This window comes from Corvus cornix, chromosome 4 (assembly GCF_000738735.6).
Source record: "Corvus cornix cornix isolate S_Up_H32 chromosome 4, ASM73873v5, whole genome shotgun sequence".
NCBI lineage: Eukaryota > Metazoa > Chordata > Aves > Passeriformes > Corvidae > Corvus > Corvus cornix.
In genome coordinates, this window is record NC_046334.1 from 37167150 (window position 1) to 37192851 (window position 25702).

Genomic DNA, 25702 nt, shown 5'->3' on the forward strand with positions numbered 1-25702 from the left:
ATGGAAACGCAGTTTGCCTCTTACACACTTAGACTAGTGTGTAGAAGGGAAGAGAGAGACACTAAACAGTTGTTTCAGAAACACTGAACAGTTCATTTCAGATACATGGAAGCAAAGCAGTGGAATGCTTTCTTTTGTGAAATCTTACTTTTCATTCAGTGCTTTTTCTTTACATACCATATTGGCGAAGATCCAAGCAGAGATTAGCTCCGTCCACTACGGTGGCATTTCGGCAAATGGTCCACAGATTGAAGTACATGTAAACAGGCAGAGAAGTAAAAGCTGTAACGCCAAGCCAGGCCAACATAAAGATGTATGTCAGCATAATAAACTGCAGTAAAAGAGGGAAAAACAAAACCAGTGGTAAGTCAGAGCTTAACTGATACACCATTGGAAAAAAAGGAGCCACTGAGAAGTAACAAATGCATCTGTGACTGGCTTTGTCTGTTTCTGTCCTTATTCAGCTTATGGTTGTGGTCTGATAATCTATTAATGATCAGGTCAAAATGATGCCAGAGCACTAACATGTTGTTTCTGAAGAAGAATTATGCTTCTAGAAATGCAAGCTTACTCCATGTTCCTCTCACTCTTGTGCCAACGATGGATGCACAGCACAGCACCTGAAGTACAGACAGCTACATACCTTGTGAAGTGTATCTGTCCCTCTCTCTCATCACCACTACTCCATAGTTAGGACAAGATATGGTTGTATATTTCACTATCAATCATGATGCAAAAAATTAAAATTAAATACTGTAGGTTTTGCTTCTTCTGATTTTAAAATTGGGCTTTTAATATAAATGAGCCTTTTTCTATGACTGCCACAAAATCTCACTGGCAAATCCATTTTGTGTTGAACCACTGAGACTATATTTTTACCATTCTGTTATTGCATTCAGATATATTTGGGGTCTAGATACAATCTAATTCATCATTCAGAAAGAAAAGTAGGGTGGTTACTTCTATTAATAAGAAACACAGTAGATTACATGCTTTGCATCATGTGTTCTCCAAAGGCTACATGCTTGCTTTCTTTAGCGAAAAGTCTCAGGACTGCAGCAATGTGCTCTCAGGAGACATTGAGCTCTCTCCTTGCCTTCTCAGCCAGCAGTCATGCTGGTACACCCATGTCTTGTAAATATGTAAAAATGCTACCTTGCTGCTCCTTTGCTGGCCTGAGACCACTGGGAAACACCCTCATCAATAACAAACCATCTTTTCATTATATATTGTGGAAAGGATATGAAGAGGCTACACAGTAAAATGTGGAAATCAGTCTCTAAATATTGAATCCAAATAGCCCCAGCATTGGGTGTCTTCAGAAATGCTGATTTATCTTAACACATTACTGGAAATAAAAATGTGTCAGCACACTAACACTTTTGTCGCTGTTTACCTCAGAAAAATATTGGCTCTGAGAATAAGAAATAAGAAATATTTTTGGAAGCTGAATAAGCTAGTCTACAATCTGCTTAAAATTAAACCTTAAAGAGTAAATAAGGGGAAAATGGAAGATATTTTCTTGTTTGTTTTTTGGTTTTTTTTAAATATAAGCTCCCTCACATCATGTAATACAGAAAATAGCCTAATATAAATTCAAATTTTAGTTATGGAAATCAAATAAGGTCAGACTCTAAGCAGTTGTAAATGGTACTAAATATTGTAGTAGGGTGGCTTATCTACATTGATCAGGAAAAGAAATCCAAAACAAAAGGTCTGAATTTTAAATGAGGCACTTTTATTGCTTTGAAGTTATAGGATGGATGTTCTCAAGCAATATTAAAGAGACCTTAATTTGATTTACTTAAACTCACTTCCAAATATTATTAAATAAAATTAATTTTTATTCTGAGGAAGTATATTTACATAGGTATTTAATGAAGTTTAATTAATCCAGTTTAAAATTTACTTCAGATTAATTTTCCTGATTGTCCCTAGGTGAATGAGACTTGTAGAAGTAGTTCACAAAGTTGTTTAATACCTTTGATATCAACTTTCTCTCCTTTTCTTTAGTTAGAAGTCCATGTTTCAATACTCATACTTTACCTCCATGCCTACCAGTTTGAGAGTTACAAACTATTTTAACTTTTCACTCAACATCCAGCTAGTTTAAAAGGAAAATTGATGTTTCTAATTTATGCATAAAGATTTCAAAAAATGCATTCATGCAGATAATGGCTGTCTTCCACTCCAAATTTTCCCAAGAACCCACTTACTAGAAACCCAACTGATAAAACAGAGAAAGTGATAGCAAAGTCCATAATAAATATGGACCCTTGAATATTACAGTAGACCTTTCCATGTGTCAGTGGCTTTATATACTGGAAATTCTGTTCCATCTATTGCAGAGATAACACAAGTAAATACTTTTCTGTTGTTGTTGTTGTTTTACTGGTTTCTTTTTTCCTTTCCATATTACAGTGTTAAAGCTAGTGAAACAACATCTGGCTCGGCCCCAGGCACGCACTTACAAATAATTACTTGGAAAATTACTTAGAAATGTAGATTCAGGGCTATGAATTCCCAACTAAACTGCTGTGTCCAATCTTAATTTATTATCAAGCTAAAGACTTGCACTCTTTTTTTTCTAAGGCAGGATTAAGAAATAAGAAATAAGACTGTTTTGGTGTAGACTTTAAATTCTCAGTTGACTATCTTCTACAAGTGTTTTAAAAGTAAACCAGCCTCCTAGCCTATATTCTGAGCTTGTCAAACACAAGCAAGTCTGAAGTCTTACTTGTGAGTCTTCTAGAATTAGTGAAATAACAATATTTAATGAATTTATTACGTCTCAGTGTAGCAAATCATAATAGTTTAATGGAGTACTAAATTTTTTATATTAGTTACATTACTGAAATGTAATAACTGTTTTTATGACTGGGCTCCATATAGATTTAGGAATCTTCCTATTTTGTGATTAACACCAAATGGAGTAAAAAAGATTGGCCTTACTATGAGCATTACAAATTATTTTTAATATCTATTTATTTTCTGTTCTGTAGTAGAGATGAAGAAGCCTGCTTTAAAATCTCAGATAATACAAAGCATTGGTATAGCAAAGAGGGGGAAAAAAGAGCTTATTAGTCTCTAAAAAATCTGCCTTGGGCATAAAATGATAGCCATAAAAATCTGTCAGATGATAGTTGCTGTGAGTCATAAGAGCTGCCTTCTCAGAGAGAATTGCGTGCTTGTTTATAGAACGGATTCTCTTTAAAAACATGGACCTGATCGGTTGAGTATTTCAGAAAAGTCACTCAAATGATGATTTCATTTTAAAAACATATTTTAGAAAAGGAAGAACTTCAGTTTTCCTGTCAGTTACTTTCAGCTGAAGGGCCAATGGCCAGTGATGTGCCTAATTACGTGGCATAACACCAAGAACACCAAGAAGACAGGAAAAAATGTGTAAGCTTCCTTTCTTTTAAGTAAGAATGACTAAAATATAAAACTCAAACCATGTGGTAGTTATGGCTTATGCCTGAAAGCTGCTATCACTGATATCAGTGAAGCAAACCACAGAAATGTGATCTGGGCAGGAATATAATTCCTCCTGTAAGAGAAGTAAAAATGTTTAACCTTGCACAACAAATTACTAGTTTCTAGCCATAGCAGGTGTTAGCTTATAAATTTGTTTTATAATTGAATGAAAATGTGAATTATTTTATAAAAAATAAGCACAGGAAAAAATAAAGTCTTTTTGTAGATAATTTCCTCTGCTATTACAACCTAACCCTCTTTGCTCTAGAGAACTTACAAGTAACGCTTAAGGAGCCTGTTCACTCCAGGAATTAAATTCAGAGCTCAGCCTCCTGAGATTCAAAGGTATCTTTCTCCTTTGAAGTAGCATTCTGCTACATGACAAGCCAAAGGTTTCTGAAATAGCAGTATAGCACCTTAAAGAGATATCACAGTTTGTTCTTTAGCATTCTATCTATTGTGTTTATAGTGAGAATTACTTTCTCTGATCAGTTTGATTTTCAGTCTAAGAAGCCAAACACATAAACTCAAAACAAACTAGAGGTAATAGTGAAATTCATCTGCCAAATCATGAAGATAAAAGATCACTAATTTAAACTCAGCTCACATTTGCAAAGAATAGTTAAATGAATAATTATTTGAACAAGCAAATCTTCAACCTTTTCAGTGGTTACTTTTTTGTACCATCCCCATGGCTGGCAAAACACTCTTGCCAGATTTTGTAAGCTTTTCAGTCCCTGTAATGGCTTTTCTGAGTTATAAATTATCAAAGTAGGCGAATCATCAACCTTATAGAATGATTATTTTAATCAAAACAGACCAATGTCAGGAAGAAGGTATTTCAGAGTATATTCTGAAATTATATGTGCGGAGCACAACTTCCTTGGTGGTCACATCTGGTTGAAATCCTTTTTCCACTGAAAACATTACCTAAATCGTATCTGTTTTAATAAGATCAAGATTTCAGTTACTCCTTTTTTTTTTCCCCTCCTTCTTTTTAATTTATGGGTAGTTGTCCCATGAAAAGTGCATTCATTAAATTTCAAACACTCTTCTTGTTTTAGTTTTGTTATAAATATTTTAGTACCCCTGAAGAAACATTGTGTGATGGCTTCAGTGGCCCTAGGGACAGAGAAAGTGAAATCATATCTTTCTACAGACAGACATGGAATGAAAAGGAACCAAATTAAACTTCATTCATTTCATTTTATGAGGACACTACTGCTTACAACAAGAAAAATAATACAGAAACATAGCAACAAATTAAGTGCCCAAATAAAACTTAACTCTAGAAACTCATTTGCCATGTAATTTTATCTTTGTTCCAAACCACTCAGTACTTACTTTTACACTTTCTCTGAATCTCATCATGTATTTATTTTATATGAACTCCCTGATGTGAGCTCTCAGCCCAGAGACTTGCAAAAAGATGTACGCCTTGCTGTGTTTCCATCCCATTTGGATTTATTATTCTATGACACACCCACAAAAAATGTTTACTTTCAGCTACATGAACTAAGACATTCCTTCCAAACCTCTTCACAGCTTCAGAAATTGTCTTTGACAGTTTTTGCCAGCGATCAAAACGGTATCTACAGAGATCATGTACATCCATCCTGCCCAAAGCCTATCATGCTTCATTATGAATTCCTGGCAGTGCTGGACCTCACCCAGGATAAGCCCGGAGTTAGCCTGGCTGTCTCTGATGGGAACACTGGAAAGCAGCTGGCCCCTGCAGTGCAGTGTAGTCCTGGTTTTGGGTGCATTTTCAAAACAGGAAATATCAGAACAAGGCCCTGTGTTGGACTTTTTGGCCACACAGATGCATGAACAGAAAGATCTTTTCAATTATTTCCTGAATTGCCCTGTCTCTCAAATGTCCCATTCACTTTCGATTGTCCATATATTTGCTTTCAATACTAATAAAAACTTAATTAGTTTTAGCACTTTGCCCAACCTTAGATTCATAACTAACCTTTGGCTATCAGGCCTTCTGCTTCATCTTGTTCATTTTACTCAGAAAAAAATTCCTCTGAGTTATTGCTACTGTCTCCTTACCCTGTGCACATTCTGCATAAATGCATTTACATACTCTTTTAAAATTATTAATTGCAGCTGACACATATTTTCTCAAATGCTGAAATTTGTCTTGATGAAGTTGTACTGGTAGAGTACTGATAGAGTGCACAGTTCTGTCTTCAGTACAAGAAGTCAGATTTAAAGAACTACATGGGTTCCCACTTTAGGCCTATTGTTTATTTGCATTCAGTTTTCTATAGTGCAGAGTTCTGACTACACCTTACATCAACAGTCCAGACTCAATAATGTCATGTTATGAATAAACTTTTATGACAGAGTAGTTTAAAGATTAGATGTTTGCTCCTGTTTGTCACCTGTATTATTACCCCACAGCAGTTTAATTCTTCTTTCGAGAGGTTCAGATTTCATCCAGCAAATTTTTGAAATTTTTTTTCATTTTTAGAGAAGAATCTCTACATAAATATTTCCACCTCTTCCCAATGGATTTTTTTTTGCAACAGCATCTTACATGTATAATTCCCCATATGCAAATATGAAAAAGAGCAAGTAAAAAAGTTGCAGAGTTCCTCTGGAAAATATTTTAACAATGCAGAAGCTCGAACAGCCTTTGCTGCTTAATCTAAAATGTTGTCTAGAACCAAAAATGCTATTATTTATTTAAATGTAAATAAATCAGAAACTGAAATAAAAAAAATTGTGTAGATGTCTTTAGACATTAGTATGTTTAAGAAGGACTGTTGAGGAGCTCATAAGGAAACGGCCTCTAACATTCTCATTTCCAAATTAACATCTCCATTCCAAACATTAACATCTCCAAATCCACGCCTCATTCATGGAGAGAAATAAAAGATGAAACAAAAGTATTTCAACTTGTTTCATTTTATATACAACGCTGCTGGAAGAGACTGCTGTTCTGATATTACCACTCAATGCACTGCAAACCACAGAAAACACACACTTGCAAAGTCCTTTCTGCTTGGTCTGTAGTATCCCTTTCATTGCTAACAATCTCTTCTTGGACATTTATTATTTTTCCTCCACAAAACATGTTCATTCTCTCTCTCTATGACATATTATACTCTCAGGCACAGCTCCAAGAGTCTTGTTGAAACATGGATAGATTTCATGGTATGCTATTACTGTCATGTGTTTGATCCTCCTTGGCTTGCATTCAAATCAACTGCTTTGAGAAGAAAAAAAAGCCAGTATTGGTCTAAATTTCTCTTCATAGAGGGACAGACTTCTCAGGTTTGCCTAACTGAAATTCATTCATTTACTAAATATTACCTAATGTGAATTTCCTTTGATTTTTAAAATATATGACTAGCAAAATATGAAATCCAAGAAAATTGAATTTATTTTATGGACCAGGGTTTTTTTGGGCTTTTTAAAACATTTTTCTTCTACAGATAGTTTAGGTGGAAGAAAAAAAACCTGATTTTGTCAAAATTAGGAGCAATTCTCACTGTTACTTTCTGCTTTTGTCTGCACATACATTTTTCTAAAATTTTCTTTAAATGTGTATTTCAAGGTTAAAATACTCCATGCATTATTTCTATGGCTTTGGAAATCATTTAGATGCATATAGAAAGCTGGCTTACTTTCTGATTTATGCTGCTGATTTATTGGAGAAGTTTTCCACAGTCACCTCAGAAATGATTCTCTAACAAATTGCTTCACTTTTCGAAATATTGCTTAGTAAACAAATCGATGAAATATCAGTTTGAAGAAGATGGCTTTGCATTGATACAAATATAAGTTTTACCTTAAGATCATATAATTTCTCTCTTTGGTACTTCCTTGTAAACCAAACATTCTAATTTATTTTTTATTTCTGAATTTTTTTTAGAATGTTGATGGGTTTGTAGCATTGTTGCCTAAAGTTGTTATCATTAGTTATTTTATATGTCCTTCAGGCAAGACAATAATTTTTATAGTCTGACAGGTTTCTGAAGCCCTACAGAAAGCACTGGATTTTTACTGCTGCTTGACAAAAGTAGAATTTCTTATGTACTTTTTTTCACAATCATTCAAACAGGAATTACTTTTTCTCAAAATGCATATGCTTATATTTTCACATTCTCAAAGTTATCCTCCTCCTTTTGTTTTTCTTTCTGGTGGTGTTTTTCCAACAATAGGAGGTACTATCTGGGAATATACCTAAGATATTCGCTTTGTATTTAAATGTGATTAAAAATAAATAATCTGGTTTTAAAACTGGCTTTTTAGAATACATATTAGATTTCTTCATTAAATACTCCTTTTTCATGTGCTCTTCTATGTTCATGCCACATAACTATTCAATTCAAAGACATAAAGTAAGAAAAACAGTCATTTCCATAATTACCCTTTCCCTGATATTGTAGGCTAATCCTAGTAGTAAATTTTCCAGGTTATGCTAGCAAATAGCTGATAACTTATTTATAAAATCCTGAACCATAATATAATGGTTTTCAGTGATGACAAGTTTTCTATACACTGAGGAAGGTACATCACTCAGCTGGGAAAAGACTGAACAATACAGATTTTTTGCATTTTTCACATTTCCAAAATTTGAATTGCAACATTTTTTCAGGAAGTTTCCATGGTTTGTAGTTGGACACAAGCCAATGAAGCTTAAACTAGAAAGTAGAAATAATACTTATAACTCTAAACAGATGTGTCACTCAAACTTTTTACTTGGCTGTCAAAAAAAACCTATGTGTGCTCTTTCCTGATATATTCTTAGTGGGCTTTGAGAAGCCCATGTGAAAATGAAGGTGTAGGGACCTTCCTTGCTTGTTTCCTGTCTTGCCAAGCATTCAGAATCAATAACACAGATTTTTAAGCTTTTATTGTGACCTTAAATGATAAATTTAAAAGTTTCCCTCCTTCCTGTGCAAACAATGCCAAAAATATTTACAAAGCTAACTATAAATTCCTAAGACATCAATAGGAAGACGCAGTTCACATGAACAAAGCTTTTTCATATGAACAGAGAACAAACGTATATAGTTTCTGTGGGTTTTCTTTCACCATAAAAATAATGAGTTTGTGATAATTCCACTGATACTCAAAGGCTTAAATAACTATAAAAAGAGTAAGATGCTAGATGCAGTGAATAAGTTGGCCAGCTGAAAACAAGGATCAGGGAAAACTGTCATCATCTGAGGAAACATTCAAGTTAAAGCTGAGATGGATTACCTGAACGTAGGGGAAATAAAGCTATCATCTTGAGCAATTTATGATGATCCGTAATAGAAAGAGCCCATGGAGAAAGTGCAACCTCTCCCAAAGTCAAGCATACTTTGGAAATGCATGACAGCAATTTAATTAACAAAAAATACTTATTGACTGAGCTCACATGCCAAGAAAAAAAATCTGTCATCGATGTGCAAGATGCACAGCACAATCTGAAGCAAAAACATTTCATCTGGTTTATCACCAGCAGTAACATTGCTATCAGCTAGCAGCAAGACTAAGAGAAGCTGAGAAGGTACTGGCAAGGAACATTACAATGTCTGGCCCACTCCTCTATTAAAGGAAGTAATGAACACTGCAGTCAACAAAAACGCTGAATATACAACACATGGCAAGTTGTGGGAGAAAAGGAATACCAAATGAAAGAAGGATTTTATGGGTGCAGTATTCCTGAGTGGGAAAATCTGGAACTATACAATAAAGAAAAACAAAAAGGCTTGAACAGATTACAGAAATAAGACAGATAAAAAGTAGAGTCAGCAACTAGAAACGTGTAACAAAATAATTTCTGAGCTCACTGCAAAAGATTTCTAAAAATATAACAAATAGTGAAAAAAATAACTTGCTTTCTTCTTTCTTTTCTAGATACCATATGTATACTAGCAATGCAGTTGGGAGAGAATGGCATAAAGATGACTCTCTTAACCATTCAACTGAGTTTTGAACTTTTTCTGGGGCTTGTTCTTCCTATTTCAAGATCAAGAGCAGAAGACTGCAAGGAACAGAGTTCTCTAAAGAAATTCCAACACTGGTCTAGCATCCAGGGGAAAGATGAATTCCAACAATCTATAAAATTGCTAATATGTTTTCTTTCATCTATTAACTCCAGCAGTGTTTAGATAGTAAATGTTATTCACCTAAGTTCCAACTAAAGGGGCCAGGCAGGATACATTCAACTAAATGTATACAGTTATTGAAGAGCTTAATATGAAAGACATAACTTAAAAGACTTAAGGGTTATTCTCTTTGCAGAAAATAGGGAAGTCACAAAAAAATTCAGTTCATATGACAAAGTTTGCCTAAGCCTCCCTCTCCTTTAACTGCTGAAGGAGCATAAGCCTTTCTCTTGACAACCTTAGTGACATTCCTAATTAGGTGGGATATATCTGTGTCATAATATATTACCTCTGAAATTAACTACTCCATTAGCTTCTGGGTAATTTCTGGAAAAAATTCATGCTTCTGGTATTCAGTTGAGCAATCTGAAAGGTCAGAGCGCTATGAATCTCACCTTCCCCATTTCCCATATCACTCTCTGAAATGACTTACGGCATGCACAACTTAACATGTAGGGGGACAAGAGATTTTTAGATACTTTTCTTAGTTAAGATTGGATTAAAGGGCTCTGGACCCATAAGAATATCTGCTGTCTTGGAGAGAAGGTCCTTTATTTCTCACAAATATAGTATGAAGCATACTATATTCCTCAGATGGAGCAGAATTTAATCAGAAGCAAGGCCTCCCTGTCTGTCAGCTCAGCATTTTTTCCCCAGAATATCCAGACAGGGTATCTAATCTTCAGAAATGAGAACTTCATTTCTAACATTCAGAAATAATACATCTGTTCTGGGTGGGAAAGCCAGATGAGCCTGCACTGAGCTCTCTTCTTCCTGTTACACAAAGAATTGAATATCAATATGATGCAGTTTCACTGCCTCTAGAACAACTGGTCTGGTAAGGAAAAGATGAAGTAACGAGTTCACAGATGGTTTTTCAAAACATTTGTGCAGCTTCCATTTTTTTTTGCAAAATAAAATCTGGAAATATTTTGGGAAGCTCATGTTATAGTTTAGGCACTCAAGAAGCATGTGTGAAATAGCACATAGGTAATCAGGTACCCAGAATTATTTTCAAAGGCAGAAAAATCCTTGTCAGTAATTTAAATAAAATAATCCTAAAACTAAAGACACAGAAAGTATATGTCAGTGCAGTTTAGCATATAAAGCATCTTTCTCTAGAGCCTTAACATGGTTCTTTTGAAAAGCAAGATACAAAGAAATAGAAATACAACCACCAATTATATGTTTTCTGATGAAATAAAAAACAACCCCAAACCCCCTTTCCCATTTTAGAGCATAAAATGAGGGGGAAAGTGTCATTGTGTTTCTTTGTTCATTTTTTTCTATTGACCGTGCAAGCAGATATTCGAAAACAAGGTGTAAATGAGGCTTTCCATGACCAACGGATCTGAATATAAATAGGAAGGGTATTAAACTGCAAACATGAAAACAGTGTTACAGTTGGCTTCAGGCCTGTCTCCCATTCTTTACCAATCATGCTGCAGAACTGTTATATATGACTGTGTATTTAATACCCTAAAAGCATGTTCAGGCATTGAAAAATGAAAACTAGAAACAAAGCCATTCCTCCTTGAATGTGACTGGTATTGTTTTACTGCTTTTTTTTTACTTTTCACAGTAAATTAAGTCTGCAAACATTGAGTCTTCACTGTCACTTTCACAAGGCCTCTCTCAGATGTGAGAGGCTCTACTCCATGGCAGCACTGACACGACTTGGATGCTAAGCCTCTGAATGCTCAAAACAGCTGATTAGTCAGCTATATTGTCACTGGAAAGGTTAGGTTGAGCTATTTCTTTTTCCATTACTTCAGGCAAAAAAAATTCTTTTTACCCTATTTTTCCTATTCAGAGCTAGAAAGTGAGCTATTTGCAGCTGAGGAGGGAGGTCAGAAGGGCACATGAAAAGTTTCTTCAGATGTTGGCTATCAGTGTTCTGAAAAGCCTGCTTTTCAAAAATATTTCTTGAGAAAAAGCCACTGCTTTTCATATTTCCATATCTAGAAATACAAGTTAAAATAAACTTTGCCTTCTTTAAATTTTTTATTGATTTTTTTCCCTCCATTTTCAAAGTAGGTTTAGTCACTGACATAACAAATTTGCTCGTGCAAAGTATTAATGACAAACAACTAGTGACAACAGTAAAGATGAGGGACTTCATTTTCAGACTGTAACATGCTAAACTTCTATTTAGAAAGACATCAACAAATTTGATGTGAAATCATAGTCACAATTGGACTTCTTACAAAGGTGCTTTTGATGTGGAGCCATTTTTATAATATTAGTTTTTCAAAACAACAAATATCCTGTGTGTACATTTCTGTTAGTATTAAGGCATTGCTAAAAGGAACCAACTGTTTAATCTTTGACAGATTAAATTTTAATACTCACAAAATTACTAGCTCAAAACTGTATACAAGGAAGCTTTCTTGCAGCTTGTAGTATCTGCCAACTCTTTTCAACAGCATTATCTCATTTTGGCAACTGTACCCAAAAAAATTTATTACAGCACATTTTTAACAATTGAACAATCTGGCCTCGACATACAACACTGATTCGGTTTCATTTACCTCTCCACTCTTCTTTTTGTTGTTCTTAGGTTCTATCCTATTTCTTTATGTCATTGCGTGTGTTAAGGAACTGAATAAATTCTAAACACATCATTGCTGGATTAAAATATTTTCTAATTCCAATTTTTTTTTTTTTTCCAAATCTCAAATGTTGTTTTCCCATTAGGAATTTTAAGGATGAGACAATGAAAATCGACCTAATCAAAAAGGGTATCAAGTTTTAATTGACACATACTCTCTAGAGCACAGACACTAAAGCTAGAATAATAATCAAAAGTGACTCCAGACATTTGTATAACAATCTTACTGACATATCATCAAAATGAGACAAGCAATCAAACAACAGATTCATGGGGTTTTTCACCAAGAAAAAGAAAAAAATTCCACTGACTTCAGCAATAATGACCACAATGTATTTAACTCAAACTAATTGATGGATTGTTGTAATTTTGACCATAAAGAGTGTATAGCCTTAACCTCAGCTGCACAATGTGTATCAGCCCAGGGCTTCTCAAAGTAAAACACAAGCAATGCAAATTATTACTGATTAGGAAAGTAAGGTTCTTTATTGTTAATATAGCATAAAAATAAGTGTACTTTAACACACAGATCTATTTGGGTGTATTATTCATTTAATATTCATCACAAAATATGAGGTTTTGATGAAGGCTGTGTTTGCAGATTTATCCAACTCCAAAAGATACCAAGTGCACAGGCCTCTTACCTTAGATTCAGAACAATCAAATACCAAAAAAAAATTGTTACCTACCTGACACTGAACAGAAATGTTAAAATAATAATCCCAGTTGAAACAGTCAGGAATTTTAGTATGAGAAACTTTCATTTAAGTCCTAGTACAAATAGGAATTTTTTGAATCTAGGTTTTCCAGGGTCATAAGTGAATGGTCTCTCCAAATCAGAGATTAACACAGGAGTAAATAATGGACTCTTTGCCATTTAGAAACAAAATAGAACCTGATGACAGGTTTCAGCTTGTTCCAAAGAGGAACAAGCAAGATTCCTAAAATAACTGAAAATATTAGTAAGGGAAATATTTCTTTCCCAGTAGAGCTGTAGGCCTTACAGTTTAGTCCTGTTCAGTACAGCTTACATTGCTGAGGTAATGAGCTTTCTCATTCAACGGGTGGAATTCATTACTCCTGAGTAGCAAGAATTACTTAGCATTTAACCAATACAGAGAACGTTTGTAACACTCTGTTCTCCTTTGCTGTAATTTTTAAACACTGAACTGAGGTATCACAAAATATTAAAGAAACACAAAACCAAAAAATAAACATCACAAGGCACGAAAAAATATACAAAGCATGATGAATTTGTTATAAGTACAAAAGCCTTCTTAACCACTTACCCAGGCACTCACACATCTGCCGCAAGTGGTGATTTTGAAATCTCCATAGAGATCCTTGATGGCACCAGTCGTAAAGAATCCCTCCACCATCAGCAGAATGCCGTATACAAAGAATGCAGCTGCTACACCATATATCACATACTTGAAGATGTCAATCCTGTAAAGGAACAGCAAAAATTAATTATCTGCATAAATATTTAAAGCTGACTGAAATTTCAGGGTGAGATAATCCCACTAAGACCCACTAAGTCTCAAACTTTCTACACTGGAGTCCGTTTAAGTGTTGATGTGCCATAATGACAGCTGAAACTGAGGACAGGAATGAACTTTGAAATAAAATAGCATTGATATAAGAAACACTGTGTTATTTAATCTAATTAAATGTAAAATGGATCTGGGTAGGTAAGACAGCAAAAATTCTCACATTAATTTAAAAGTCAGTTATTTTTCAGTTTATTTTTTTTCTCTAAATGAAGTGGAAAAGAAAAAAACAAAAGGAAAAGGAAATCTCACACATCAGCTGAGTCACACATCCTATCCAGTACTTATGTTATAGAAGATACATTCTTCAATAAAACTTTCTGCACATACAAGTAGTTCTCAAGCTGCAATGTCAGTCTGCACTATCTTGTCATTGTTACTCTCCCACTTATTCTCTGGTGGACCAAGTGTCCAACACAGAATAATAAAGTCATCAAGAGAGATTCCTTCAAACCAGAAACATATTATTCCAGAAGTAATGAGGTCAGATCATCTGGAATTCTTCTATAGTGCGGCTTTAAAACATCATTTCACAGACACAGCTGAAGCAACGGAGGGATGGCTTGCAGTGTGACATGCAGAATCCTAGAAGGCTCAGTTCACTACAGAGAAGGTTACCTGGGTTGTGTGGTTGTTCTGCCCAGCACTGCCTAGAAGTTCAACATTGGCTCAAGGATCTGCCTCCTAAATGCTCTCTCATGACCAGTTAGTGAAAAGATTTTCAGTAGCACCTCTCTGCTCTGTTTAAGCTTGGAAACATTCCTACTGACCATAGCCTTAGATCAGCAGATTTCAGTTTTCTGCTTGAACTTCTCCAAAACACTAGCCACAGTAAATTTTCAGTTTATTGATGTGACAGGGCAGGAGCTGTGCAACTCTTTACAAAATGGTAATAAGCAGATTTAAGGCGGTACTAAGTTCCAATCTTATTCTCCAGGTCAAGATAGCAACCCCTCATAACAATGCAAGACAAAAAATAAGGCTGAGAACAATTAGGATCTGCCAGATGAATTTTGACATGCCATTACCCACAATGGATGTTTTCTCAAGGCAATTAATATTTTTATTGTTATGAAAGGAAATATTTAATGATAACAATTCCTTAGGAGCACACTTTTCATCATCACCCAAAAGACAACTCACAATACACATTTTACATGTACAATACAATGAAACCCATTAAAATATCTTTGAGCTTGAATGGTTTTCAAAATATTCAAAGTCAGGTTCAAGTCTATGCTAAAAAATGTAATAAAAATGCAGTTAAACTTCTGACCTAAATGGGGATGGGAGACGTACTATAAAAGAATGCTTCTAGAAATGAGACAGGTTATGTTTTTCCTAAGATTCTAATACCAAAGTATTTCCAGCCTTTTTTTTTACATTGCTTTTTGTTTCATACTCAAGTGAAAACTGGAGTAAGTTGATTACTGTATGGAATAGGTACGTAAACAACTCAAAAGGGTGAAACAAATTTAACACTGTAGATGGTCTGAGATGATGAAGATTAAATTTATTTTAATATATATAATTCTGATCACATTGAAAAAATCCCATTTCCCTGATTATATGGTAATTTGGCCACTGTAACACTTTTTTTTTAACATCAAACCCGTGTTTTAATATGCCTATCTTGTCATTAGTGATTAAAAAAAGGTTACAAAAACAAATAGCAACTTGGTGGCTATTCTATAAAAACTCTTCCAATTCCTGTATTATATACTTTAAACAATTGCGACCTTCACCAGTGGTTGAAGTCTGGGAGTTCTGCCAGCAGCAGCTTCTCTCAGACCCCTGTGTGCTCGGTTACAAGCTATCATTGCCCTAAAGAGATTAGGACTTTTGAGAAGTCCAGAGACTATTTCAGTCCTTACAACAGCCCTTTAAACCATCTGTGCTGAGTCTCCCACTGAGCTGCTTGTGTCAAAAAGTGTACTAAGAGATCTCTGCTTTTTCCTTAGCCTTCTGTGCATCTACAGGAATAACTTTCACTTAAGCCTTCCTTTCACAAAAAGAAAAAATATATATAGCCAAACACTAGCCAAATATAGAAATCAATTTCTTCCTCCTCCACTTGTTACAGAGAGGTCATAAAATCTCTACTCGTCAGACTACATGGGATGAAATAGCCAGACTTATTCCAAGGGAAAAGGATCTCCTATAAAGCAAAGAATAAATAGATTTTAAAAAATTGAGACAATCACTCAACTACCTCTTTAAAAGCCAGATAGAATTGTATTGCAGTATAGCTACAGTGTCTGTAGCTGTATTTAAAGAAAATGTATTACAACAGTAACTTTTTATATATATTAAGTTATTCTGCAGCATCTAATACAGTTCACATAAACTTTTATTTTCTCATTAAGTTATAATATATAAAACATAGACCGTATAAAATGGAGATTGCCTTTCTTTAAAATAAAACATGATTATTTGTGGATGAACTCAGGGAGATTAATTGCCATCTGTGCTTCAGCAAATTCTCAAATGCTGCAGAGATAGCATGGGAGCAACCAGGGAGGTAGAAGGGAATGGCAGAAGGGGTGATGAACGTGAGCCAATGGGCAAGATGAGTAAGGAAAAGGAAAAGAACAAGGCTTACCCTTCTGTAAGCTGGAATGGAAGGAAAGAGTAAGGAGCAAAGAAAGGACACAAAATGATAAAGAGAAATTTTGTGCTTCTGACAGGATTGGAAAAATATACATTAGGGGAAGACTAAAGCTACTCTAAATAAGATGAACAAAAAGAAATAGTAGATACCTAGTCACTAAATTCAGGAGTCCATTATTATTATATAAAGATATAATTAAAGTCATGTAATGTTTCTACTAAAAGACAGATCATGAAAATTATGAAGATAAACATTTTTTAAAAATCATGTTGATCATGCAATCTTCACATGTTAGCCTAGGCTGCTAAGTAGAATAAGCTGAATGGTTATCTAAACATAAAATAATTGTGAGAAGCATCTTGAAGTTAGTAAAAGCTTTAAAAAAAATGTATAGAATAATCTGAACCATATTTTGCATATTTTCGTATCCTGGTAGATGCTGCAAGGATTCAGGTCTGCCATTCCTCACAATGTTATGTTCAGAAATGTTAAAAAAAACCCGTTACTGCTTTTAATTTATGATTTAAATCAAGCTGATCTTTCAATTTTTAGTTCTTTCTCTGCTGCTGGCTCATTAATTATTCCATATTAACTAGACTCCCTAATTCATTAGTCTGAATCTGGATTCTATCCAACAAGAAGAATATTTAAAATATCTCTAGAGAAAGCACTTTCTTCTTCTGGCAGAAAGTATTCATGGAAGCCATCAATGCAAACTTCTCAATGAACAGGTTGAAACTGAGTACTGAGTAGACTATCCCAGCAGAGACAAGTCAGGGGTGAGTGAAAACATTCTTAGTGAGTCAATGTTGCAGGTTTCCTACTGTGTATTTTCATTGTGTTTTGGCAAATATAAGTACTAAAAATTAAAATAAATCAGCAAGCAATAAGATAATTTGTTGAATGATCATGTCTATGTGTGGCAGGTTTTTCTGAAAAGTGTGTTAATAGTGTTTTGGAACAATCTACAGCCTTGCTAGAGATATTTTTTTTTCTAATTTGGTTAATATAGGAATTCAGTACAGACATTTAGTTGTAATTAACAGCTAAAGATTGCACTAGCTTGTGACACATGATTCTCATGATGCCCAGAAAACCATTATATTCAAATAAATTATGTGTGCACTTAAGACTGAACAAATGATAAAAGACTAATATTCCAAAGGTTTTCATTGGCCTATGCACCAGAGTACTAGATATTACTGTGGGACTAGTTTTCCTGAATTTATTATTCTGTCTCACATTTCTATTCCTGAATTTATAACATAACTTCTCCAAAACATACAATGGCATTAAGATATTACAGACGCTAAATAGAACACGATTTCCAGTAAATTGTACATATGCTCTCTGAATGTGAGTAGTTTCAGGCAATTACATCTATTTCCAAGCTAAAAAACGCCTAAACTTAACAAGAAAAATAAAATACTGAAGCAATCAAAGTAGTGTATTAGCAAAGTATGTTAATAAGATTACTATAGTACAATACCTAATTAAAAACTACCTTTTTTCTTTTTCAGCTGGCATAGAGAACTTAGAAGGATGAGAAATACATGCAAATGTTACCACTGAGGTAGAATAGGTTGTTCTGTTTGGGGGGGGGGGGTGTTTAGTTTTTAAAATTTTTTTCTCTTTCAATTACAGGGAACTTTGAGTAGTTGATGTTTATTCCTAGAATACACAATAATCTCCATTACTCAGTAAACCAGCAATGCTGGCCTTCATGATGATCCTCTTACCCCCTAAGGGACTGATCCTGAGAGGGTGTTAAGACACTGAGATAGCAGCCTTCCCCCTCAAGCTGTCTCAAGCTTGTAGAAATAGTTTTGCAAATATGTTTTTAGAAGACAGACAAGATATAAGGGGATGTTTGCAAGCAAAAAGATCTGTTTAGGCTATGCAGAAACCAAGCCCCATGGAACTTTTAAAAGTATGTGCTCAGGCTCTCCTGCAAATGAGCTGGGAACAATTTCTGGGTGTCAGTTCATCATACTATTCACTTAAACAGGTTGAGCAAAGACAATAGCTGGTCCCATGAAAGAGAGGAATTGTTAGGAAAAGGAGGAGAAAAGCAAAGACAAACTTCAGAAGGAAAACAAATAGGGAGAAGGAAGAATTTATTAATAGTCATGTACTACCTGCAAATTAAGACAAAAAACCCCCAAGTAACAGCCCAAATGAGGTAAAAGAAACTGAAATATTCTCATTATGAAGGGAAAATATAAGTACTAAGAAAATGTCAGTGTAAGTCCGTGAAGAATTTTTTCTAGATTACATTAATAAGGAGTCTAACTTCTAAATTTCAGGTGGGAAGAAAATAAAAATGATGCATAGAATGCTCAACCAAAGTTTATCAGGAAATGATAAGAAGAGAAATGATTAAGAGTAAAGAAAGGATAAGACCAAAAAAGACAAAAAAGTAATTCTTATCATAATAGAAACAAAATAAAACAGAGACTTCTTATTATGTATTTCTGGAAGAAATTTTGTGTGTAATCATACAAAACATTTGCTCAAAATTATAGCCAGATTATTAGTATTATATGAAGAAGAGATCATTGTACTACAATATGCAAGTTACATTCACATTCTGCAGGGCCAGATTTTCTTGTCCTACTCTGAAACAAAGATGATGTGACATAAGTACCCATTGGTTTTAATTTGTGATGTACCACTCTCTACAGGCATGCAGAATAGAATCCTAGATCGTCATCCTCTAAAAGTTTTTAAGCTTGTTACTTCCTTCCTCGGAATGGAACAGTTGAGCGGAGATTTCTCGCAGCACATCTCAAAGCTGTACAGAATCCTCAAGCTAATGGAAGAAGAGAAAAAGCAGCACAAATCACACCTCTGCTCTATGAATCTTGTAACTTTTTGGAGCAGGAAAGGATCCAGCATAAGAATTTTAGTAATCATGAAATCTTGGAGTCCAAACCACTGAATTTTTGCTATGACCGATGGAGAAGGCTTCTCCTCAACATTGTTTGGGGGCTTCTAATAACCTAATTTTTTCTGTCTAAAACTACTCCCTTAGAAACATTTTTAGAGATGCTGCAGAAGAGATCAGGAGCCTTCTTTGCCTGAGGAAGGCAAAAGACCCACTGGAACTAGTGCAGAGTTCCGTGAGGACTTCTAGTGGAATTACATGATGGTTGTTGTACACTATGGATACTGAATTCCCAGGCAACCTTCTATAGCAATAAAGTGTAAAAAAATGTGGCAAAAACATATCACAGGATTTGAGAGTGTTTCATTAATACAACTATAAACTTGGAGACATAAAAAGTATGTACTGACAGTGTAAGACTGGCAGCTTGTTGCTGTATGTCCAGATTGGGATCATAATTGTGAATTTTACCCTTTTCAGACATTCTGTGGAACAGTGAGTTAGTTTTAGATAGCACATAAAGCATATTTAGCAATATGGATATTACATAGAAATACACACTTTCCATTTTATCTGTTTATAAAGTGAACCAAGACTAAAGGAAGTAAAGGTATTTAAAAAAGAAAAAGATATTTCCTATGGACATGAACCACCTATTGAGAAAGGGAAAATCACAAGACATGCAGTGATTATAGCTAATCTAAGATTCTGGTCAACCAGGAAGGAGAGCTGCTTAACACAGTACTAAATAATACAGATGTCTGCCTAAAAGTAGGAGACTGTGTTTCCACAGAACACAACCAATAAATTCTTTACGTAAGATCACTCTGCTGATATTCACATGCACTGCTATGAATGTTCCAGATTATTCCGACGGTATTCTCATGTGGTGCTATGAATTTCTTTATTTAATTGCATAAAATGAGGACTATGTCTTTGCAGGTAATTCACAAATCCTAAATTTACTTACATAGGTTCTCACTGGTATTGCCTTTAACAGAATATAGAAGACTAGACTACATAATATAGCTGAGTAGGTGGTAAATGTGACTTTTCAGCACTGTATAATCTTGTAAGTGTCATGTTCTCAGGTGCTGCTGTTTTTTGCAAGATTTGATGCGTCTGCCAACAATACCAGATCTAAAATCCCATGCTCTGCATCTAACATTTAATATGCTGTATTTGTCCAGTGTTGCTATTTATACATGACTCAATTATTCCAATGAAATAGAAACTATTCTCCTTAAGTAAACTGCACCTTCAATGACACTGTGCTCTCTCTGGTGGCTCCTGTCAAATTATAATACCTGAAGAAGACACGTGGGTCAAGGTTGGATATTCCTTGCAGAGATAACTTCATTCTCCTACACATAGTCAGCAGCAGTTTCCAAACATGCTATGTTTTCCAAACACAGCCCTGCATAAGTTAGGAATTGTTTGTTTTGGTACAGACCCTGATATGTTTTGCTTTCCATAATACAAGTAGCATTTTAAACATAATGTATGTTCAAATTTAAAGAATGCCAAGCTTTTGTAAGAGATAAAACACGCATAGGGAAAACCAGATTACTACTACTGTGTATTAAGTAGATGCCTTAAACAGAATCATCACACAGTCTAATGCAAATGTTTGTAAATATCACATTTCATATTAGCTGTCCTTTACTACAGGTCACATTGTAATAACTTTTACAGTATTCCACTAATAGAAGTGTAGAAATATTGATAATAACAGCAATATTTTAGTGCTACCAACATTTAACTTGTGACAGCAGCAAAGTCAACAAAAAAAAAGGATAGCAGATCAGAATAACATCCATTTATCTACCTCTCAAAACATTGGTTTTGATCACTAAGAGGGGAGATAGAAAAGATTCTACACCAATTTTTTTTTGTTTTACTCAAAAGAAAACAGTTGTACATACATAACACAGTTGTACATACTAAACAATACCATCTTAATAAACCCTGACTATACACTAACAGAGAAGTCATCAGCAAGCATCAAACTTGGCCACAGCAGTAGCTGAAACACAGGTTTCACATTCTGAAAGGAAGGGAATTTTTAGCCCTAGGAAGGTGGCACCAGTAGAGTGTCTATGAAACTTCCTGTAAAGAACACAGTGACAACAGATTTACAGATTGCAACTTAATTTAGTTTACTATTTGGTTTCACACCTTTAAAAGAAGTGAATTTACAACTACCTGAATTGGCTTTGACTGCAGTAGGAAAATAGGTTTAATGTTACTATCAGGGAGGTTTCTTCATTTTCCACTCTAAGAGCATGATTCCCTTGTTCCATGGCCTATATATCACAAACATGTGACAGATGGCACTAAGTGGCCTTGCGTACTAAAGAGAAAGAACTGGAAAAGGATACTGTTGGGAAATACACAAAACATACCTTGTGCCATTGATTTTCTGAAATCTTCTTTTGGAATTTGTTCCAAACACCAGAAAAATATAAAAATCCAGCTCATGTGATACATGCTTGATAATCATATATCTGTTTCTGCTGACTTTGTAATCTCCTCAAAATCAGTGATTAAGTAAGCAAATCTGGTTATACCTGGCCCTTTACAGATGGAGTGTTCACTGCATTTTATTAAGTTATTAGGGGAATGACTAAATACCACATCCACCTCAAGCATATTGCTCCATTTTAGTGAAGCCTACAGAGCTGTTAAACTGACAAAGTCAGCAACATAAAGCATTCACCTCTTGCAGTTAAATATTATAAAAGCAGTTTTCAGGATAATTTAAAGCATCATATTTATTTTCTTAGGCTTCCTTCAGATCACAAAGAAGTAAAATAACTACTCTACAGCCACTGAAAGAATCCACATCCCAAACAAAAACTTATGACTTCTGCAAAATTCCAAAGTCATTCCTTCACTTGGTGGGGGAGTGGGTGGAGGGAAACAGCTACCATTAGAACAGTGATAATGTTGATAGTTAAAAAGTCTGGAACTAGAGGGAATGAAGCTTCCCAAAAGCCATTCAGAAAGCAATACAATTAGAGGTTAATCCCAATGAAAACATCATACACTGATATTTCCAAATGTTTTTATAGCCATCCAATTTATCAAAAGTTCATAGATTTTAAAATGGCTGTCTAAATAGAGAAGAGTCCACCACTCAGCTATGTGCTTTTTGATGCTCTCTCCATAAGGAATACCTGTCTTCACAGCATGTGTTCTCATGAATTTGAATACATTTGATTTATACTAGCTTTCAAGTATTTAGAGTATCTGTTCTACCTGTCTCCCCTGAAGAAATAAAGTCAGGCTATAATCCAGTGCTTTGAGACAAAATCCTCTCTACCCTACCCAGCAACTCTCTAGGTTACCTCCACAACTCTGACCAATTTTTTGACTAATTATTGACCATGATTATTCCAGATTTTAACTCAGAAAGAAAATCATAAATTTGAGAAAATTTATGTAACTGAGTGGCACTTATAGAATTCAAATGACAGCTGTAAAAATTGCTTATAATTTAAAAAATTACAAATATTTACTACTTATCAGTATTTCCAAAATGGATACAAACTGCAGCTGGTATATACTATTTGAATTTTGACAGTAGTCCAAGAATGAGGGACCAATCTGCTAGACCAGGACTCAGATCACCTATTGCATTCTATGGGGCTGTTGCTCTTGGCTGAATCCCCAAGGGCTGAATGCTCCAAGGGAACTTTGCTGCCTACTGCAGGTTCTTAATTAATTAATCTCTCTCCAAGTGTCAAAGCATCACGTGGGATGCGGGCTCCCCATGGGACAGCCAGAGCAGCCCCAACCCCATGGCCAGGAGAGTCTGTGGTGAGGGACTGAATCCCTCAGGCTTCACTGAAGTGGGGTCCTGGACCATGGGAAGGCTGAGGTGAGGCCCTAGGAGAGGCCAGGCAGGGACAGTCAGGGCAGCTGATGCCCTCAGGGACATTTATATGGGAGTTTCTGAATGGCGTTTTTAGATCTAGGTACTTTGGCTTTTATTTTAGACATTTAGAGAGTGTTTTAGATTTTGTTTATGCCCTCATTATGCCCTTCTTTCTCTGCTTCTTCTAAATTATAGCCAGTAGTTGTATTGACAAAGATAAAAGGTACAGGGTCACTTGCAAGTTGTGTTATTTACATTCAGAACAAACACTTGTGGATGCAGTTAAAACAGCCTTTATCTCTTGCCACCCACGTAAATAGCTCTCAGATAGGGATTGATTTTTATGCTGAATGACATTTGAAATACAACATGCTAATAAAAATATAGAAAAAAACCATAAGCATGATTAGACAGAATCTAATACACTTCACTCCACTACAGCATCTGCCTGGCACATTCATCACAGAAGGACAAACTCCAGGCCAGCCTGAGACACTTCACAGCACTAGAGGCATTAAGACCCCAAATGAGTTAAATAACCTTTAAAAAGTAGAGTTGAGTAGGGAACACTGCTAGGTTTTGTTGAAATTAATTTTTAATCAGAACAACAAATACCCTAAGTTTTATTTCCATTTCAATACGTATTGTTTTAAGAATGTAGGCACTGCAGCGTTTATTTCTACTTACATAGTCTTCTTTCTGTTTTTTGTTCTTTCAGAAGAATAATTATTATAGAGCTTTTATACTGCCAACTGTTAATCAATACTTGTGAGAAAATATCATTTATTTTTTCTCCCTACAAAATTATTTTTAAAAGCAGTGTAACATCTACGTAAATAGGTAGAAAGTTAATGTGCAAATTTCCTTGCGAGTCACAGTTTATCCAGTTCAAAGCAATGGCTTATCTGCTTTTAGTCAAAATATTTACTCCTCCTGCCTTTAAGACATAAGTTTATATATATCTTTCACAACTGAATAAAACAACCTTTACAATTCCTTAATCTTTTACAGTGAACTATATGCATTTGAACTATATCCCCTGACTGATACTTTCACTTTAGTATATGACAGAGAGAAGCTGGAAAACGTGCTATGAAGAGAAAGCATTGATTTGTGGCTGTTCTGCACTAATAGCTTCCTAGGGACTAATAAAATAAGTTAGAGCCTAATAAAATGGCTGATCATTCATTCAGGATAACAATGACCCTTAGCCACCAAGTCAAGCCAGACTCATTATTCTAAATGACAATCTGAAAAGGCAAAGCAGAAGATACATCTTCCCCTCCGTCCAACATACAGGGATATATAAATTCCTTGATCCAAAGAAGTAATTTTAATTTGGCTTAGCGATGACACACTTATTTATTTCACTCTCCCTTCTGGCTACTAATCCCACAGTGAGTACATCTAAAATTTTCAGAGAAGCTTTGGAAAGGATGTTGATAACATAGCCCAAGAGAAGTTAAGAAATTTAAGATTCCATTTCTAGCTCTCATGAAAACAGTGGTACCCAGTCAGATCATATATATATATCTTGCTCATTTTCCTACGTCAAACAATGAATATAAGGAAAGAGCAAGAGCAGGCAAGTCAACAGGATAACCTCCAGCACTAGTCTGGCCTTTGTGACTTCCTGAGCTGGATAAATCTGTGTGTCATTAGAAACCATCAATGGATTTGTTTTCCAAGGTTATCTAGTCTTCCCTTGAATCCATATAAACTTCTGGCATCCATAATATACAAATAGGTTTATAGCTTTGCTATGAAAAAATTGAAGAATTTGCTCCTGATGAATCTGGTGCCTATTACTTTCGTCTGATACCTCAAATTTCTTGTACTGGAATAGAAAGACAATCTAATCTTGCATGTCTTATTCACAATACTGTGAATTTACAGACCACAAGTGCAACAGTTCTTAATTACCCCCTTTCTAGACTGAAGAATGCTCCTATACTCAAATTTTAACCATGTATCTGCTGCTCTATAATCATCCTTTTTTTGTTCTTACAGGCACCAATGTTGTATACAGTATTAATGATATGGATGAAAGAGGGAGTTATACAATGGCATAAGTATGTTCTCTGTTTTCTCTCTGATTTTTCCATTAGTTGGTACTTGTTTTTTTTTTTTTGATCACTTCTAAGCCCTTCGATGTTTATTATGGAACTATTCATCATAAGAGGTCTATTTTTTTGATGATCAAATCACTTCATTTTTACCAAAAATATTCACTAAAGAAAATAATTACAAATTTAAGGATAGGATGCTTCAGCTCTAGTTACAACCATTAGCAGCCAGGTAAGAACTTGAATTTCAAATATCTAAGAAAATCCTTTTCTAAAGAGGCAATTTTAAAGATATTAGAAACGTTCCTTTTAATTTCGGCATACAGAAAACTTTTTTTTGTAAACGTAATAAATTTAACAAAGAGAAGTTGATGCTCAGCAAAACAAAGGTCTTCCAGAAATAAATTTTCAGGAATAGTAAAGCATGAAACCTTCAAAACAGATTAATTCTAGAAAAAACAGAGGCAATAGAATTTTGACATTTCAAGTCTCAGGGTTCTGCGC

General features: G+C 34.9%; 1 protein-coding gene across 1 annotated transcript in view; it reads right to left on the reverse strand.

Annotated features, from left to right (window-relative positions):
* Positions 1-25702, reverse strand: part of GPM6A (glycoprotein M6A) — a 120776-nt gene that overhangs the window by 10950 nt on the left and 84124 nt on the right. The window contains exons 3-4 of the mRNA XM_010401458.3: positions 13494-13650; positions 178-331 (exon numbers count right to left, since the gene is read on the reverse strand). Coding sequence (XP_010399760.1) covers positions 178-331; positions 13494-13650 — 311 coding nt within the window. The remainder of the gene's footprint in view (positions 1-177; positions 332-13493; positions 13651-25702) is intronic.